Genomic DNA, 19,606 nt, shown 5'->3' on the forward strand with positions numbered 1-19,606 from the left:
ACTTATCAGTGGGGGAGCACTTTGGGGCCAGCGACCATAATGCTATTAGTTTCAAAATAGTGATCGAAAAGCATAGACTAGATCTAAAAGTTGAATTTCTAAATTGGAGAAAGGCCAATTTTGACAGTATTAGGCAAGAACTTTCAAAAGCTGATTGGGGATAGATTTTTGCAGGTAAAGGACAGCTGGAAAGCTTTCAAAAATGAGGTAATGAGAGTCCAGAGCAGTATACTCCTGTTAGGGAAAAATGAAAGGCTGTTAAGTGTATAGAATGACAAATGAATAGAGAAACTGACGTTTTGGTTAAGAAAAAGAAGGAAGCATATGTCCGGTATAGACAGCAGAGATCGAGTGAATCCTTCGAATAATATAAAGGCAGTAGGAGTTTACTTAAGAGAGAAATCAGGAGGCCAAAAGGGGGATATGAGATAGGGTTAAGGAGAATCCAAAAGGATTTTATAAATACATTAAGGACAAAAGGGTAACTAAGGACTAGGGCCCCTCAAAGATCAGCAAGGCAGTCTATGCAAGGAGCCACAGAAGATGGGGAAGATACTAAACGAGTATTTTGCATCAGTGTTTACTGTGGAGAAGAACATGGAAGATAAGGAATGTAGAGAAATAGATGGTTACATCTTGAACAATATCCATATGGCAGAACAGGTGATGCTGGATGTTTTGAAATGCATAAAAGTGGATAAGTTCCCAGAACCTGATCAGATGTATCCTAGAATTCTGTGGGACACAAGGGAAGTGATTACTGGACCCGTTGCTGAGATATTTGTATCACTGATCGTCACAGGTGAAGCACCGAAAGACTGGAGGATGGCTAAGATAGTGCCACTATTTAAGAAAGGTGGTAAGGAAAAGCCAGGGAACTATAGACCAGTGAGACCGACATTAGTGGTGGGCAAGTTGTTGGAGGGTATCCTGAGGGACAGTATTTACATGCATTTGGAATGGCAAGGACCGATTAAGGATAGTCAGCATGGCTTTGTGTGTGGGGAAATCATGTCTCATGAACTTGATTGAGTTTTTTGAAGAATTAACAAAGAGAATTCATGAGGTCAGAGTAGTGGACATGATCTATATGGACTTCAGTAAGGCGTTCGCTAAGATTCCTCATGGTAGACTGGTTAGCAAGGTTAGATCACATGAAATACAGGGAGAACTAGCCATTTGGGTACAGAACTGGCTCAAAGGTAGAAGACAGAGGGTGGTGGTGGAGGATTGCTTTTCAGACTGGAAACCTGTGACCAGTGGTGTGCCACAAGGATCAGTGCTGGGTCCACTGCTTTTCGTCATTAATATTTACTATTTGTATATGAACATCAAATATAGTTAGTAAGTTTGGAGATGACACCAAAATTGGAAGTGTAGTGGACAGCAAAGAAGGTTACCTCAGAGTACAATATGATCTTGAGCAGGTGGGTCAGAGGGCTGAGGATTGGCAGATGGAATTTAATTTAGCTGAATGTTAACTGCTACATTTTGGAGAAGTAAATCAGAGCAGGACCAATATACTTGATGGGAAGGTCCTGGAGAGTGCTGCTGAACAGACAGACCTTGGAGTGCAGGTTCATAGTTCCTTGGAAGTGGAGTCACAGGGAAATATAATAGTGAAGGCGGCGCTTGGTATGCTTTCCTTTATTGGTCAGAGCATTGAGTATAGCAGTTGTGGGGTCATGTTGTGTCTGTACAGGACATTAGTTAGGCCACTTTTGGAATATTTTGGTTTTTTTCCCTGGACTGTCAGAAGTTGAGGGGTGACTTTGCAGATGTTTATAAAAACATAAAGGGCATGATTAGGATAAATGGACAAAGTATTTTCCCTGGGATGGGTAGTCAAGAACTAGAGGGCATAGAGTGAGAGAGGAAAAATTCAAAAGGGACTCAAGGGGCCTTTTCACACAGAGTCTGGGCGTGTATGGAACGAGCTGCCAGAGGAAGTGGTGGAGACTGATTCAATTACAACATTTAAAAGGCATCTGGATGGGTATATGAATAAGAAAGATTTAGAGGGATATGGGCCAAGTGCTGGCAAATGGGACTAGATTAGGTGCAAATATCTAGTCAGCATGGAAGAGTTGGACCGAAGGATCTGTTTCCATGCCGTACATCTCTATAACTCTAATTTTAAGCCGCGTCCATCTGCTTCAGTACAGCATGGCTTTTAAAGTATCACACTTCAAACCCTCCACTCTGGATGATCCTGGCCACGTGCCTACCCATTTCACTTAAGTGACTTACCATAATTTTGGCAAAAGATTGAAGGCTTGTACAGCTAAAATATCTGTCAAGTAAATAAACTACAAATATCAGGATTTCTTTGCAATTGTTGAGATCAAAGTATCCTATGTCACATCTTTATTACAAAGTCACAAGCTTTAATAGAAACACAGTGCAATACTGTGGCCTGAAGCACTGCAAAACTATTACTGACCAATTGACATATATGAAACTGAGTTAAAGCTATGTGACGGAAAACAGACCGTCTCCAGATTTGACAAAATTACCTTTTCCAATTGAAGACAAGTCTCCACAACTTGATAAGTATTTTCAATATACAGGTTAACCACATCACACAATATTAGACTTATTAGATTCGTTACAGTGTGAAAACAGACCATTTAACCCAACAAGTCCACATCGACCCTACAAAGAGTAACCCACCCCAGATCCATTTCTCTCTGATTAACATGTCGAACACTATGGGCAATTTAGCAAGGCCAATTCATCATACATATGCTCGTTATCTTGGTAATCCTAATCATTTTCTTTGCAGGAAGTAGAATATGGGAAAGGATTTAAATAAAAGCAAAGTAGTTTGGATACTGGAGCTCTGAAATTAAAAAAAAGTGCTGGAGAAACTCAGCAGGTCTGGCAACATCCATTGAGAAAGAAAGAGTTAATGTTGAGTCCAGTGTGAGAGGGGGGAAAAGATTTAAAAGTGACCCAAGGGGCAACGTTTTCATGCAGGGAGTGGTGCGTGTATGGAATGAGCTGTCAGCGGAAATGGTGGAGGCTGGCACAACTACAAGGTACATGAATAGAAAATATTTAGAGGCATTTGGGCCAAGTGGTTAAATGGTACTGGATTAATTTAGGATAACTGGTTGACATGGATGAATTGGTTTGAAGGGTCTGCTTCCATGCTGTACAGCTCTATGACTCTACTTCAGAACCAAAGAAGGTCCACAGGAAGGTCATATCAAACTTGAAACATTAGATCTGTTTCTCTTTCTTCAGATGTTGCTAAGCCTACTGAGTTTCTCCAGCACTTCTGTTTTTATTATTGGCAAGGATTTAAGCTATATTCGCATAGGGAAATATAAATTATTACACAAGAAGTGCAATATTACATACAACAGATCCAATAAACTGAAATATCCAGATAATTGGCATAGGCAGAGACCTCCAAGAAGCTAACCAAAATGCCTGAAGGATATCATAATATATTTGAGTTTACACATTTGGAATGAGTCTTTTCTTATAATTCAAAACATTGGTGCAAATTCACAACCTGATTTTTTAAGGAGAGTTATCACATAAAATAAAATTATATGTAAACAATAAAAGAGCCAAAATCTAAAACAACGGATTATTACATAAAAAATAACTAATGAAATTTCACATTAATTGACAAAAATATTTAATTTTCTTGCTGAATGAAATCAATAATGTTGGTTAGAGAAGGGCTCAATGGGGATTCCCCTGATCTTCCACCGTCATTTCTTTGGATGCTCAGCAGAAATTCCAGTGAAACAACATAAGTAGCTGTTTATGTGTCTCTTGAATATTCATCAATCTTCCATGAAGCTTTCAGTGGGAAATTGGAGAATTCCCCTGGAAGATTTTATGGTATGTTCTTCAACAAACACTTCTCGTATGTAAAATAACACAAGTTTTAGCTAATTCGTGTCTTATGCTTATTCAAATTTAGTAAGAAGTTAATAACAGTTGCCATTAATTTTTCCTGAACTACTGCCATAATGTTTTTTTGCATGATCAGCAGAAAATCTGTAAAAAGAGTCTAAGATAAACTTTTTCTTTCACCTCACAGGCTCAGCTTTTAATTTCGATATTTACACTAGAAATATCAGAGATGGTTTTCTACATTGCCTGCAGTAGCTTTACTAGAAAATCAGGGAAACTCTGGAAGAGAATGACCATTTTTATTTTCTCTCCAAGCTTTCATTTTTGTTTTCTCTTCAAGGTTTAGACAAAGTTATAACAGAAGAGTAGGGAATCTCTTTGACAATTCTATCCTCCTTTCCCTCATTTGCTATTTTTGTGATATGCATAATGTGATGCCCTGAATATCTTACCTATTTTATTCTTATTTTTTAATTTTTAATTCTCTTGCCTGCAACAAATGTTGTCCTCTATGTTCAACACCTCTGTTAAAATAAGTCAGCAAACTTATCTTAAACACTGTTGTGTTAAACCCATTTCTCACTATCTGAAGGAATAACTAGTACAACAGAGAGTTAGATGCATGGATAACAGCATGCACCAGAGTGATTACTGTGGAGACTGTCCCAATAATCTCCTATAACTTTCAGGGAAGTTACATAAATTGCACAGGATAATTCTACTCTATTTAGTTTAACCTTAAAATCAGATACCAGGCACTTTGGCTGAACTATCCAATAGAAATTAAGAAAATCAACAAAGCACATTGAACAGAATATTCCTTAATTAATCCTTACTATCATAGAACAAAATGACGTTCAACTTCCGGGTAATGTGAAAAAATATCAGATGTTCTATGTTTCTTCAATAATGGAAGAGAGATTATTTTATTATTTTAACAGGCATTTTAACTTACTATAAGAAGACAGAAGCCAGCATTTAAATAGTACAAATCAGAAAATTCTGGGTCCGGTGAGGCGAAATTTAACCTCAATGTGCCACAAAATTATATATTCTGACAGGGTTCATTCTATGTGCATTAGGCACCCAATTTTGTAAGGATCTGACAGTGAACAGTTAAGCACAAAGTGCACTCTTTGCCCATGTAAATATAGCCTGATAAACTTTGTAGAGCTTGCACAAAATGAGAATTGTCAAACCTGGAGTCGAAATTACCTGCATGACTCATACCTTTCCAGTAGTGGGTTTATTAAATGGGGGCAAATTTAGGTTAATTGAAAACGAAATAAACATTCTTACAATCAGACCTTTTTTCATCAAAGGAAACACTTCACAGGACTTGGAAAATAGTAAATGGAAAAAAAAAGAAGTGTGTCAGCACAATATTGTTAGTCATATACTGTACAATATTTTCTTCCTCAGGTTTTAAACACAGGAAGAGGTACATTAGAAGCTGCTTAATTCACTGTTTTCTAAGTCAACTACAGTGGTTTCTTTGAATAGTCTTGAAAAGGAACAAGTTGTAACCAGCTCTTTCATACCAACTTCAATAACATAAGTTTAAAAGCTAGAATGGCTTATGCATGAAACTGTTTACACAGTCAATATTCAGTGGGAAAATATGTGTCCACAGGTTCCAGTATCGCTTCGTCAGGCTGTTTGATCTGGTAATTGCAAATCCCATAGTTCCAGATATAAGATGTCCATCACATTTTTTGCCGCTTATTTTTCCAATCAGAATTTTTGTTAGTCAACCCATAATTTAAATCTTTCCAGTGCTAATATTCCAATATGCCATAGACTCCACAAACTACGCAGTCCAGTCATATACATGCATATATTCTGACACAATCATGTGGATCAATATATTTTTGAAATTAGTTGTCATGGGAAGAGCAGAAGTGTAGCTATTGTATCAAGTAGAGAAGAATGGCCAAATATATAATATTCTCTAGTTGTGTGGTGATTTGTGCAACTGTAGCAGTGAATATCATAAAAACAAAATTAAACAAAATACGTAATAATAAACTGTGCCTTAATTTACTTTTGTAGCAGTAAATTTCCTATGGAATTCCTAAATTGAAACATATTATACATTACATTTTTGTACATTCCTTTGGTCAGAGTTAAGTGCATGTAGAAAAAAAAAATAATTTTAATCATAATTTAAAGGAATATTGAAATAATTTGTATTAAATCCTTTCTTTAATATCATAACAATATAACACTGCATACTTAAAAATATTATGGATGAATTTTCTTGATGCTTTCCCCATTTTGGCATGATATATCGGGGTCCCAGTAAATATCTGCTGACGTTATTCGAGCAGAGCAGGAGAAGTCCCAAGGAAATTCATTCCTCTGTGAGAATATTCATTGGTCACACCTGAAAGCTCCAGGCAAAACAGCTTGTAAAGTGATGTAAAATGCTGATATATTTCTTAAATAGAGTCAATGGTGTAAGTGTACATTTCAGCTAAAGCAGACTTGAAGGTCTCGCCTTCTGACAAGACCCTGGGGTGAAAATGGCCATCAGTGATGCTGCAACATGGATGAGAAACATGTCATCGTTAACACCCTGGCTAATCTTCTTTTCAGTGGTATGTAATTGCCTGTTTTGCAGCACTGCTGATGACTAATTTCACTGTTTATAATGTTTATAAACCACGTTAAGCTCAATTCTTGTGCAGTTTCCTCCAATATAAAAATAATTTATATGCAACTTAAACACTGAATTATGCACTCACAGCCATTCTCCCACTGCGATTGCTTTCTTCACGCTCTGCCAATGCAATCAGGAAATTATCTTTCAGGTCTTTTCCTGCACTTGCCAGTATCCTACAAAAGAGAAAATAACGATTTTTTTTTAAAAAAGGCTTGCTTCAAAGCATTTTGTTAAATTTTCTTTTGATGTCATTGTAAAATTATATGTTTGTCAACAATGGACACATTTGGGAACATGTGGAATATAAAAGCATAAAATTTGTGTAGAAAACAATACAAATGCAGAAAAGATAATGGGAGCTTGTCAGATAGGTATGGCAATAATCATAGAGAATTTTAGTCTACATATTCATTGAAAAATCAGATGGACAAAGGTAGCCTGGATAAGCAGTTATAAAATGGTTTTGGGACAATTTCTTAGAACAGCGTATTCAGTAGCGAACCAAAGAGTAAGCTATTCTAGTCCTGGTGTTATGTAATAAGAGCGGATTAATTAATAACATCATTGTAAAGACAGCTATCGGTAGCTGTCATGCCCTAATTATTAGGGCATGAAAGCAGGGCTAGCTGAAGCAAACTGGCAAGTTAGGTACAGGGTAAGGTCAAAAGAGATGCAATAGCAGACATTTAAGGGGATATTTCAGAATACACAGAATGGATGCATTCTTGTGAGAAAGAAAAATTTGAATCATAGGACCTACCACTCATACTTAGCTAAAATAAGTTAAATGTAGTATGAAAATTAAAGAAAAATAATGCAAGTATGCAAATATGGGTGGTAGGTCAAAAGACAGGACAGAATATTTAAAATGTACCAGAAGATTAATAAAGCTAGCTACAAAAATAAAAACAGATGGAAAAAAGTCTTTGGGAATATTTAAAGACAGCAGTTAACAAAGGAACTATTGATCTGACAGAGGGTGAATCTGGGGATTTAACACTGGAAAATAAGCTGGTGACAGATGAATTGAACAGGTATTTTGCATCAGTTCTCACCATAGAGGTTATAAGTAACATCACAAAAATAGCTATAAAATCAGAAAATGAAAGGCAACAAGTAACTTAGGAAATTTGCAATCACCGGGGAAGTATCAATGAGCACATCACTGAAGCAGTAGGCTGATAAGTCCTCAGGTCCTGATGGACTTCATCGCACGGTCTTAAAAGAAATAGCAAATGAGTTCATTGATATGTTGGTTTCAATTATCCTCAATTCTCTAGATTCCTGGAACCTATCATTGGACTAGCAAACAGTAAGTATAGCTCATTTAAAAAGGGAGTCAGAAACCAGGAAACTACAGCCCAGTTAGCTTAACATCTGCAATAGGAAAATAGTTAGAAATTGTTATCAATGAGGTTATAGCAGGGTTTTTTTTGGATTAGATTAGTGTGGAAACAGGCCCTTCAGTCCAACAAGCCCATACCGACTCTCCGAAGAGCAACCCACCCAGGCCCATTCCCCTACAGTTACCCCTTCACCTAACAATACGGGCAATTTAGCATGGCCAATTCACCTAACCTGCACATTTGTGGATTGTGGAAGGAAACCGGAGCACCCAGAGGAAACCCACGCAGACACAGGGAGAATGTGCAAACTCCACACGGTTGCCTGAGGCAGGAATTGAACCCGGGTCTCTGGCGCTGTGAGGCAGCAGTGCTAACCACTGTACCACCTCAGAATTATCAGGTAGGATTAAAGATTTTGTAAAGGGGAAATCGTACTTAACCAATCTATTTGAGTGGTTTCAAGAAGTACACTGTGCACAAAGGGGAACTGGTTGATTTACTCATCTTACTATTTACACACACACACACACACACACACACACACACACACACACACACACACACACATACATACACACACACATATATATATATATATATATATACACATATACATATATGACTTAAATGAAGGGACAAGGGTTTATGGTTCCACAATTTGCTGATGGCATGAAGATAGGTTGAGAAATGGACATAAGTAGAATACAAAGTATCATGAACAGAAATAGCCATTTGATTGTACCCTAACTCAAGTATTGCTAAAAAACACATTTTTGTTTTGCATTCATCAGGACAACTGGAAGATTACCAATGCAAGAAAAATAAAAATCAACATTTATACAACATGACAAGAACAAATTTGATGAAAGTCATTTGCTGCTGTCTTTCTCAGGGCAAATCCCTGACAAAATCAGAGTCATCAGGTCTTATTTATTTATAACAAAGTCTGACAGTTAAATGTAAATAAACTTTAAGGGATGAAGTGACACCTCTATCTGTCACTTGACAACCAATGAACATTCTCCACTTGTGAGGTTTAAATGTCGGTTTTCCCCTTGAATTGGTGCTCCTGTGAAATGTTTTGATGAGTAAAAGGTAAAAACGCATTGATAAAATGTGTCAGTTTTCAAGTCGATGTTAAGTGAATGGTCAAGGATCTGGCAAATGAAATAAAACATAGAACAATGTGAAACTGCTCATTTTGGCAAGAAGAATAGAGCAGACCAAAATTATCTAAATGGTGAGTAAATGTAGAGCTCTGAGGTCCAGAGAGATTTGGATATGCTGTTTAATCTATTACAAAAGGTTGGTAGGCAGGTATAGCAAGAAATTAGGGAAACTAATGGACTGTCATCCTCTTTTGCAAAAGGAAATTGAATATAAATGTAAAGAGGTTATGCTTCAATGATGTAGGGCATTGGTCAGACCACATCCAGTGTAGTCTGTACAGTATTGGTCTCCATACTTATGAAATAATATAAATGCATTGGAAACAATTCAGAAATGATTTATTAGATTAAATTCCGGAATGGGCGGGTAGTTTTGAGGAAAGGTTGCATAGGCTAGGCTTGCATACACGAGTTCAACAGAGCAAGAGAAACATAATCCTCACACTGTAGATATTTGTTTGCTACAGCTTACCTTCGTGGATTTTTTTTCCATACAAATTCCAAATATACAACTTAAGACCAGGACATATGATACAAATATCGGAACATATGATTTAGGAACAGAAGTGGGCCATTCAGCCCCTCAAGCCTGCTTTGCCATTGAATAAAATAATGGCTAAATTTGTTTGTGTTTTAAACTCATCTTCTCCCAATAACCTTAGATTTTTGTAAGATAATGATTGTTAAACAAAATAACTCAACTGTTTGAAGATTCAAATGTCCCTAGTTTAGTCCTAGATTTTGGCAGAACATATTTATCAGTTTAATTTTTGGACCAAATGGTCTACTTCTGCTCTTGCATCTTATGGTTTTATGAGTATATTTAAGTCTGAGATAGACAGACAGATGTTTTAATCAACAAAGATATCAAAGCCACGGGGGATAAAGCAGAAAAGTTGATTTGAGGAAGTTGACTTGAGGGATCACACTATTTACAAATGACTATTTCAAACTGTGCAATCAAGTGTACAGTACAATAGAAATCATAAAGCTTATAAGGGCTTCACAAATCTGCAAAAATCAAAGGCGTTTAATTTTAATCTCAAAAATTTGTGGATTTGGGTTAGTTGGGAGGTAACTGCACTAATGCCAAAAAGAAATCTCAACCTCCCACCAAGACCCTTCACCTCCAGCTTTAATGGAGCAGGGATGATCATGGAGCAGCAGAATTTTGAAACAGAGTTAACAGTAAGGCTATTAGAGTGAGTGATTATATTGAAGAAACATTTGGAAGTAAGAAAGATTTAGAATGTAGCAATAAAGCAGGAATTTATAGGGTTAATCCATTGTAAACTTTGTTGTTCTTTCTAATTTGAAATTCCCGAGCCTCAGAAATCCAAATGTCTAAACCGAAGTAAGGATTTGAATCAAGGAAATGAGCGCCTCTTCAATTACCGGCTGAAGTGTACAGGTTTGCATGAATAATCCTGCCATCACTGCTCACATCCTTCCACTGGTTCACGAACCATCCTTCCTATCTTCTCTCAGCCTTTTTATAATGCCTCCAAGCTCGCCTTATCCACAGCCTCAGTAAAACATGAAGTCTCTTATTGACCATTATCTTCAAGATTTGACATTACATGCCCCCATCATATAATAGTCATAGGTATCCTTGCCCACCCACCCATACTTCCCCCACCCCACTAGATGGTTATTATGTGCCTGATTAGCACCCCCTGCACCACCGTGCCCCCAATACAAAAGTATGAGCCCAACCTATTCTAGTTTCTTTCTTGTCCGATTGGAATCTAAACTAGTCAATCAGGATGGTTTCCAGCAGGAGGAAGTTCAGTGACATTATGGGTATGCTGTAGAGTCAGAGATCATAAATTATGGGTTTCCTTGCATCTTTCCAAAATTTTTAACTCTGATACAGTGGGAGAAAAATCCAGGCCAAAGACCTGTGAAATAAATAGGACTCTAAAGTAGTTCTAGTATTCAGCCAGGTGTTTAGCTGTGCCAGGGAAACATGATATCAGCAGGTGCTTATCTGGAGTTGGTTTGAGACTGTACCAGTATTTTTGTTTACTAATGGCTGGGACAAATTGGACTATTCTTCCATAAGTAAATACTGGTCACCCACTTCCCGCACTCTCTTCATCCCACCACACTTGACTGAGTTGGTGGGCCCATCCCAACTGTTAACCTTCTGCTTCCCCACATCCTTCTCTCTGTAACCCCACTGTCCCATATCTTGCTATCTGGCTAGGTCTGATCTTGGAGGAAAGCAGGTGGCAGAATATCTAGCAAGATACAGATGAGGCAAATTAAAACAGTAGAGGTATCAGTACAGGTTTCACTCCAGCAAGGTCGTGCAAGTTTGACACTTAAGCTTTCAGCCACACATTGAATTCACATTCCGAATAATAATTTCTGTGGATAGCCTGTTATCAAAATAACTCAGTTTTAATTTGATTACTAAAACTAATTTATTGTACATCACCATATTTTGTTAACTCCAGAACCAACTTAAATAAGATCGCAACTTTTTCCATTTACAGTGCAATGGGTAAAAACTAAATGCATATTCACACCACTTGCAAATCTTAAAATTTATGATGCGTACATTGTTGACAGAAAAATGTAAATATTCACAAATGTACACAAACGTCAATGAGCTGTCTGTAGTTATGGCAGTGGTAGACTGAAAAGGCTGGAAGGATATCAATTTTCGTTTCATGCTAGCGAGCGTTTGCACTAAAACACATAATGGTAGTTTATACCAATACTGTAACACTGACAGCTTTTGTTTGGACCAACTTTATACAGAGTGGCCTTTTGATCAATTATGTTTATCACTTGTAACGTACATATGGTAGAAAAGCACAGCAGGTCAGGCAGCACCAGAGAAGCAGGAGAATCGATGCTTCGCGCATAAGCCTTTCATTAGGAATACCAGAAACATCGATTGTCCTGTTCCTCGGATGCTGCCTGATCTGCTGTGCTTTTCCAGCACCAGACTCTCGACTCTGATCTCCAGCATCTACAGTCCTCACTTTCTCCATGTACATATGGCTGCAGCTTTGCTGTTAGTAGTAAAGAGAAAATTCAGAAACGTTTCCTCAAACATCCACTTTTTACAATAAGATGTGCACAGACAGGGGATGTCAGAGCTATAAAAAGTAAGAACTCTGACTTTCCAATAACCTAACAGTTGCAACTTCGGCATAGATAGGAATCATGCATGGTGCCCCTGTGGAATGTCTATTGTAGTAGACACTGACAAATTGCTGGAAAATGCCTCCAGGCCTGAAACACTCCAAAATCCACAATTGAATCGGGGGTTTCTGATGAAACCAAGTAAATAGTTACTCAGGAAAAATTAAACTATTGAATATATGGTTAAACTTCTGGGTTTGAGGGGAGTCATGTGATACATTAGAAAAATGTCCTTACCTGTGTGTCAGTAGGCCCCAGATTCAAGGCCAACCTGTTCCAGAGATGTGTCATGACACCTCTTAACAAAACTTTTTAATTTCTAAGTAATAATTCAACTGATCCCAGCTGACCTCACACACCCACAACTATATCCGGCAGATATCGATCCACCACCCTCAGTTCCATACTTGAACCTCCTTCCCCAGTGCTAGTTAGCTCACCCCAGGCCCCCACTCTGCACCTGATCCTTTTCCTCCTCTGCCGGACACATTCTTTACTTTCCTTGCTTTGCATCCAAGCCCCTTTTCCTGTCATCAGACCTGCACTTCCAACCTGGATATGATACCTACCACCCTGTGCGCTCTGCTGGGCCTGATTTCTTCCACTAACTCAGACCTAGCCTAAACTTAGTCGCTTACCTAGCCCCATTGCAATTTTGCACCTTGACATTCCTTACACTTGACATCCAATACTTGTACACAACTGGCACCCTAATTACACAGCAGCCTACTCCCTACCCATCTGACATACTGCTCCCTTGCATCCTCAAACCCTGATACACTGGCTCCATACCCACCTGAAAATCTAGTTGGCATCCTGACAGCCTACTTATTTGTAACCTTGCCCTGAGGGCTGGCATTCTACCTACTTGACACCCTACCCAAATGACAATCTACTTTCCTAACACTCTAACATCATACTTCTCTTATGTACCCACTCTTTGACAGCTGCTGGACCTTTTTAATTTTCAGACTATGGTGACTGACAGCTGTAAAAAGGGGAATGATGTACAAAAGCAGTGTCAGAACAGAATATCAACTTGCATTTCTAAAGGAGTCCCTCTTAGGAACGTGGAGCTCCCTCCTTTTGTAAAATAAATAGGTGGGGTGGGGGACAGAGTGGCAAAGCCAATTTTTAAAACTCTGGTCCTTTGCTCTCAATCCAAAATGTTGGTTGCTTCTAAAAACCTTGTAAAGGCATGATGTTTGACTGGGACTGGAGGTGGGGCATGAATAGTAACAAGAAAGTATATGTTTCATTCCACATAGTTAGCTGAAACGCACATTCTAGCACATAGTTTAGATATCCTAGTTTAAAACTAGAAAATCTAGTTTAATCTGAATCGCCCTCATTTTATACCTCATCCGATTTTACTTTCTACTGAAGTCAGCAAAAATTCAAACCGGTTGAAATGTAAAATGAGCAACCAGTTTGCTGTCAGCTTCTCATATTTTACATTAAAATTACTCACATGGTTTAATGAGAGACAGTGCAAACTCGTGTGTCATGCAGGAGAAAGTGAGGACTGCAGATGCTGGAGATCAGTCAAAAAGTGTAGCGCTGGAAAAGCACAACAGGTCAGGCAGCATCCAAGAAGCAGGAGAGTCAACAGTTTGAGCATAAGTTCATCATCAGGAAGGGTCTACGCTGGCAACATCAGCTCTCCTGATCCCCGAATGCTGCCTGATCTGCTGTGCTTTTCCAGTGCCACACTCGTATGCCATGTAGTCAAGTAAAACAGAAAATGAATGATATAAGCTATCCAAACTTCCAATTAAAGTGACTCAAGTCTTCAACTTTCCTGCTCCCAAAGAAATCTAATTTCTTTTCTTTCACTATTCACACATTGGAAAATAAGAATTGTTTCTTCATGAATCCATAAACAATTTACCACAGTAGTATAGACAGTTAAGAATGAGGAAATTGTTTATAAAAGACGGTCCATCATTGTGGGTGCAAAGTTAGTTCTGTACTTAGACACAGCTGTATGGTACAACTAGTTAACAATTTATCAATGATTCAAACTTGTGTGAAACCTACCTACTGCTAACCAGTTCTTACAAAAGTTAAGAGTAAATTTAATTACAGAATCATACGTCTCAGAAATTGACCATTCAGCCCATCATAATTGTGCTAGCTCTTTGAAAAGGGCAAGATTCACTGTTGATAACACTTTTTTGTAACATTTGGACAATAAAAAGCAATAACTTGGCTTTATATAGTGCCTTTAACACAGTAAAGCAACCAAGGCAGTTCGCAGAATTGTTATTAAACAAAATTGATACTAAATACATAATATGATGGTGTCCAATATTGATAAGGAGGTGGGATTAAAGGAAGTATTAAACAGGCAGATGAAGAGATCTTAACGAGGGAAAACAGCCTATTGAGGTGAATATATAATTGGCAATGGTAAATCACCAAAAGTTAGGGGGACACAGAACAGAATTACAAGTGTGGGATCTTAGAGGATAGGTGCAAGTTTAGAGATACGCTGGGGATACCTTTGTTCTGATCTCTGCTGATGGACACGCCAGATCTCAGAATGAAGAATGGCTTGATTGATCATATTTTGTTTGCTTTATTTAAGATAGTGGTCTGTTGCTAAAGCATGAGCATACCTTGCTGCAGATTTGGTTTTGTTTTACATGAAAGAATGGAAGAAAATAAAACAAACCAAGAGAGAAAATGCTGAAAAATCTCAGCAAGTCTGGCAGCATCTGTAAGGAGATAAAAGAGCTGACGTTTCGAGTCTAACTGACCCTTTGTCAAAGCTTGGTATAAATACCTCCCTATTTCTCCATTTTTTTAAGCTTTGACAAAGGGTCAGTTAGACTCGAAACGTCAGCTCTTTTCTCTCCTTACAGATGTTGCCAGACCTGCTGAGATTTTCCAGCATTTTCTCTTTTTGTTTCAGATTCCAGCATCCGCAGTAATTTGCTTTTAAAACAAACCAAGCCAACTTTCAGAAAGTAGTTTGAATTTGGTTACTTTATTAATTCTAGAATGAACAATAAATGTCAATATTGGTGGCTATGAAGTTACTGAATTGTCATGAAAGTTCATCTGATTCACAAAGGAACTGTGCCAGCTTTACAAGCTCTAGGCTTGTACATAACTCCAGTGTCACAGCAAGTAGGTTGACACTTAACTATTCTCTGAAGTGGCACCTTACTGCAGAAAAACTAACACACCATCTTAAGGGTAATTAGGGGGAAGGAAAAATGTTGGCATACCCAGCAATATATACATCTCAGAATTCAAGAGAAGAAAAACCATGTGTGAAACTGCTTCCACTAATTCTACAGGCTTTCCATCAAAGTTTGGAAAAATGGACATTCCACTCCTATTCAGTTTATTTTTCAACTGACTTCTTCCTGCTGATGAGAAAATCTGACGATAGTATTACTTATTTTCCCCTTGTCGTCAATTCTCTCTTCTCCTCCAGGGAGAGAATAAAATGTTCTATGCATTACTTGTTAAAATTAAATCTGAGATTGAGGTATGAGATTGGTAGAATAGATAGTAAATGCCCGGTTATACTTAAAGCTGAAACATTTTAATCAAGCATTTACTATCCATTCTACAGATCTCATACCTCAATCTCAGATTTAAATTTAATAATTAATGCATAGAACATAATTTTCTCTCACTGGAAGTGAGGGAGAGTTGATGACAAGGGGGAAATGAGCAATATTATGAATATATGTGATGAAAGTAGATTTGATTTGAAAGATGTTTCAGTTGATGTACATTTTGATTTAGAAGAGTGTTGATTACTTTGGGAAAAAAAATCTGTTCTTGTTGAATCATTTTTGCCTTGTGCCAACTTTGAAACTATAGAGGATATTACACTTTTTGTGTGCATTGTGGCCTTACGTTTAATGGAGAATTGATTATTGAAGAAATTGTTTAATCTCACTGTGCTGTGCAAGTCTCAGTGCCCCATTCTTCAACACAAATAGTATTTAAAGTATTGTTACTATGGATTAGGTTTCTTAATAAATGATTTGGTGAGAATGGAAAAAGAAACCCTTGAAAATCAGAATAAAAAAGCCCCTGGAAAAATTGTGACTTCTCAAACAAAATGTATTTCAATCCTGATAAAATTATGTTTGCAATTCAAGATGAAAGCTGAAGGAGGTTACACAGAATTAATTATGTTTTAGTGCACTGAATTACTATTCCTTTCACACAAAAGTTGTTCTAATGTTCTTTTAGAAAAGTTTTCCCTGCATTATGAGTACCCCCTCTCATATTAGAGATGTGCTCTGATATTTGTTGTGTAACTGGAAATAGTACAGCCCAACCGATTCAATTCCCGCTCATCTGATACTGTATAAAATAATCTTGCTTAAGGGGCTAGAATTGAAGGAGGAGTACTATCTTGGATACCCTCAGCCTATTGCAATCAACATAAAGCTTAACAATGTCGGAGCATGAACACTTCTTTTCATATCGATTACTTAGCCCCATAATCCTGTCATGATATAGGTTATTTTCAGCACAACCAACCAACTTAAGAGGAGACACTGAGTAGACTGAGATTATAATCACTGGAATTTATAGGAATGAGGGGGGAATCTTATAAAAACATTTAAATTATGAAGGGAATAGATAAGATAGAAGTAGAGAGGATGTTTTCACTGGCGGTTGAAACCACGACAAGAGAACAAAGCCACAAAATTAGAGGGGATAGACTTAGGACTGAATTGAGCAGAAATTTTTTCACCCAGAAGATTGCGAATCTATGGAATTCCCAGCCCAGTGAAGTCATTGAGGCTTCCTCAGTAAATGTTTTCAAAGTTAAGATAGATCATTCTTTGAACAATAAAGGAAATAAGGATTTTAGTGAGAGGCTGGGTAAGTGAAGCTGAGGCCACAAAAAGATCAGCCATGAATGGTAGAGCAGACTCAAAGAGCCAGGTGGCCTTCTCCTGCTTCTAGTTCTTATGTTCTGGACACAACCAGAAGACTAGTCATTCTGTTGCTCTAAATTCTGGTACCTGTAGTTTCCATGAGTTTTCAAAACAGACTTTGATTACTCCACACTAAGTTCCTTACTGCCTCTCTGTATCATTCATCTGAGCATTGTTTATCATTTCTTTTTTTTAAGACTACTCCTGCTTCACAGCAACCTCCATTCTTTCCTCCTTTGATTGTAGCAATCACGCTAAATGGAAACACATCATGTTCATTATTTTTCATATTATTACAGAATGAAGAGTTGGGGAATCACAAGCGGCAAAGCATGTTTCCATGCATGAAGGGGAAGATGCCAAAATGTGACTACTTTATTTGCAGCCAAAGCCATCTGTTTTAGAGTCCCAGGTAGGGGAAAAAATGTTATCTTTTATTATGCCTTGGTGGACAGGAGCAAATATGGAGAAAGGTTTTGTATCAGTGCTCAGCAGGGGTCCAGTGGAGAGACTACAAGGGGTGAAACAGGATCTCCAACTCCTACACCCTTATAGGAATTATGCTGTGCTAGACACAAACCCCAAGCAGAATAGACCCTCCAGGGACAGAGGGGTATACACAGAAATTAAAGACAGAAAAACTAAATACACAATAAGATTGAATGAAATTCCTGAATGGTTCTGAATGCAGGGCTTTGAAATCAAAGAGAACAAAGCAGCAGGAGGCGCTGAAATAGTGCTTCCAGTCTAAAATGTTGTGAATAGAAACACAAAATTGAAACGTTTCCCCACATTTACATCAGTACAATAAAGTAAAAGCAAAACACTGTGGATATTGAAGAAACTCAACAGGTTTGGCAGTATCTGTGCTGAGAAATAGAGTTAACACTTCAAGTCGATAGGACAAAGAATTGGGTTGTGAATGAGTCATACTGGACTTGATAGGTTCACTCTATTTTTCCTTCCACAGGTGTTGCCAGACATGTTGAATTTCTCCAGCACTTTGTTTTTCTTCAAGGCACAATATATAAGGCTAGAATTCTACAAAGAGGATTTATTTACCTAATCCTAACTAGGATTCCAAGAAGGTGCCACAAATGAAGACACTCACCTTCTGCTGTCTTCTTCAGGAAGGTCAAATGTGTGATTCCACACAGTCTTCACGTGGCTTAGTCAATACCAAATACTGTTCAATGGCTCGCATACCCTTGTGCACGTCACAGGATCTCCACAGCAGGGAGGCAATGGTCAGGGAAAGGGGGAGGGCAGCTGCAGTAAACAAATGGACTCTCACTTTACAGAGAAGATTAAAAATCACACAACACTAGGTTGTAGTCCAATAGGTTTTTTGGAAGCACTAGCTTTTGGAGCACTGCTCCTTCATCGAGTAGCTTCTTCATCAGCTACCTGACGAAGGAGCAGTGCTCCGAAAGCTTGTGCTTCCAAATAAACCTGTTGGACTATAACCTGGTGTTGTGTAATTTTTAACTTTGTCCACCCCAGACCAACACTGGCATGTTTACAGAGAAGGTTGATGGGAAAGCATGGAAAGAGACACACAGAGAAAGAAAGGATTTTCTCTACAATCTACATGGTATCTATCTTCAGACACTAAGTAGATTTTTGTTTTTCCCTTTAATTCTTTTTAATGTGTGTAATGACCAGTGGCCAAATTTTTTGGGGGCATGTGAGTGTATAAATCTCTCATTACAGAGATTTTAAAAAGTCTGGCTGCAAAAACTTGAGGCCATTTTTCCTTTGTCTCTCGCTGCACTGAACGCCACAATCTGGTGAAATACAGGGGGAGGGGGACATTAAAAAGCTTGGATTTAAACCTTTTTAATTGGAACTGGTCAGTTGAAAACCCTGATGTTCTCCAAGGATCATATTGCTTGCAGGTAAACCTGCATTCAATGTTGTGGCGTGTCTTCTGAAGAATATTGCTTAAACATCTTGTGCATACCATCTTCAAATTAAGTTCCTGTTAGTGATTAAAGTCAGAAAGAACTACTGAAGCGTACCATTTGGGCTAGCTGTGTGGTGTCAAAGGGAATTGATACTACCCATTCTTGAACAGAATCCTGCAGATGATGAACACATTGGATTCTAGCATCTGCAGTTTTATTGTCTCCAAAGTAGATAAACCAAAGACTGGAAGAACACAATATACCAGGCAGCATCAGGTGGTGGAGAAGTGGACATTTTGGGTATAACCCTTCTTCAGGACTAGGTGTGGGGGTAGGAGGAGCTTCAGATAAATTTGGGGGGGTTGGGGAGAGGAGCAGAATGGTGAGGTAGTGATAAGTGAACACAGATAGTGGGTACAACCTGATTGGTCAATGGGAGGGATGTACTGGGTCAGTAGGTGGAATGGAAGGGAGGAGGAGTGCCGTTAAGGGAGGCAGGGAATGGGTGGAAAGGTTATTTGAAATTCGAAGAACCCAATGTTAAGTCCTCTGGGCTGTAGGCTGC

General features: G+C 38.2%; 1 protein-coding gene across 1 annotated transcript in view; it reads right to left on the reverse strand.

Moving 5' to 3' along the window:
• The window catches only part of cfap299 (cilia and flagella associated protein 299), a 587,024-nt gene that overhangs the window by 389,960 nt on the left and 177,458 nt on the right, over positions 1 to 19,606 (reverse strand). Inside the window, exon 3 of the mRNA XM_060832189.1 lies at positions 6,624 to 6,714. Coding sequence (XP_060688172.1) covers positions 6,624 to 6,714 — 91 coding nt within the window. The remainder of the gene's footprint in view (positions 1 to 6,623; positions 6,715 to 19,606) is intronic.

Source organism: Hemiscyllium ocellatum, chromosome 1, assembly GCF_020745735.1.
Source record: "Hemiscyllium ocellatum isolate sHemOce1 chromosome 1, sHemOce1.pat.X.cur, whole genome shotgun sequence".
Classification (NCBI taxonomy): Eukaryota; Metazoa; Chordata; class Chondrichthyes; order Orectolobiformes; family Hemiscylliidae; genus Hemiscyllium; species Hemiscyllium ocellatum.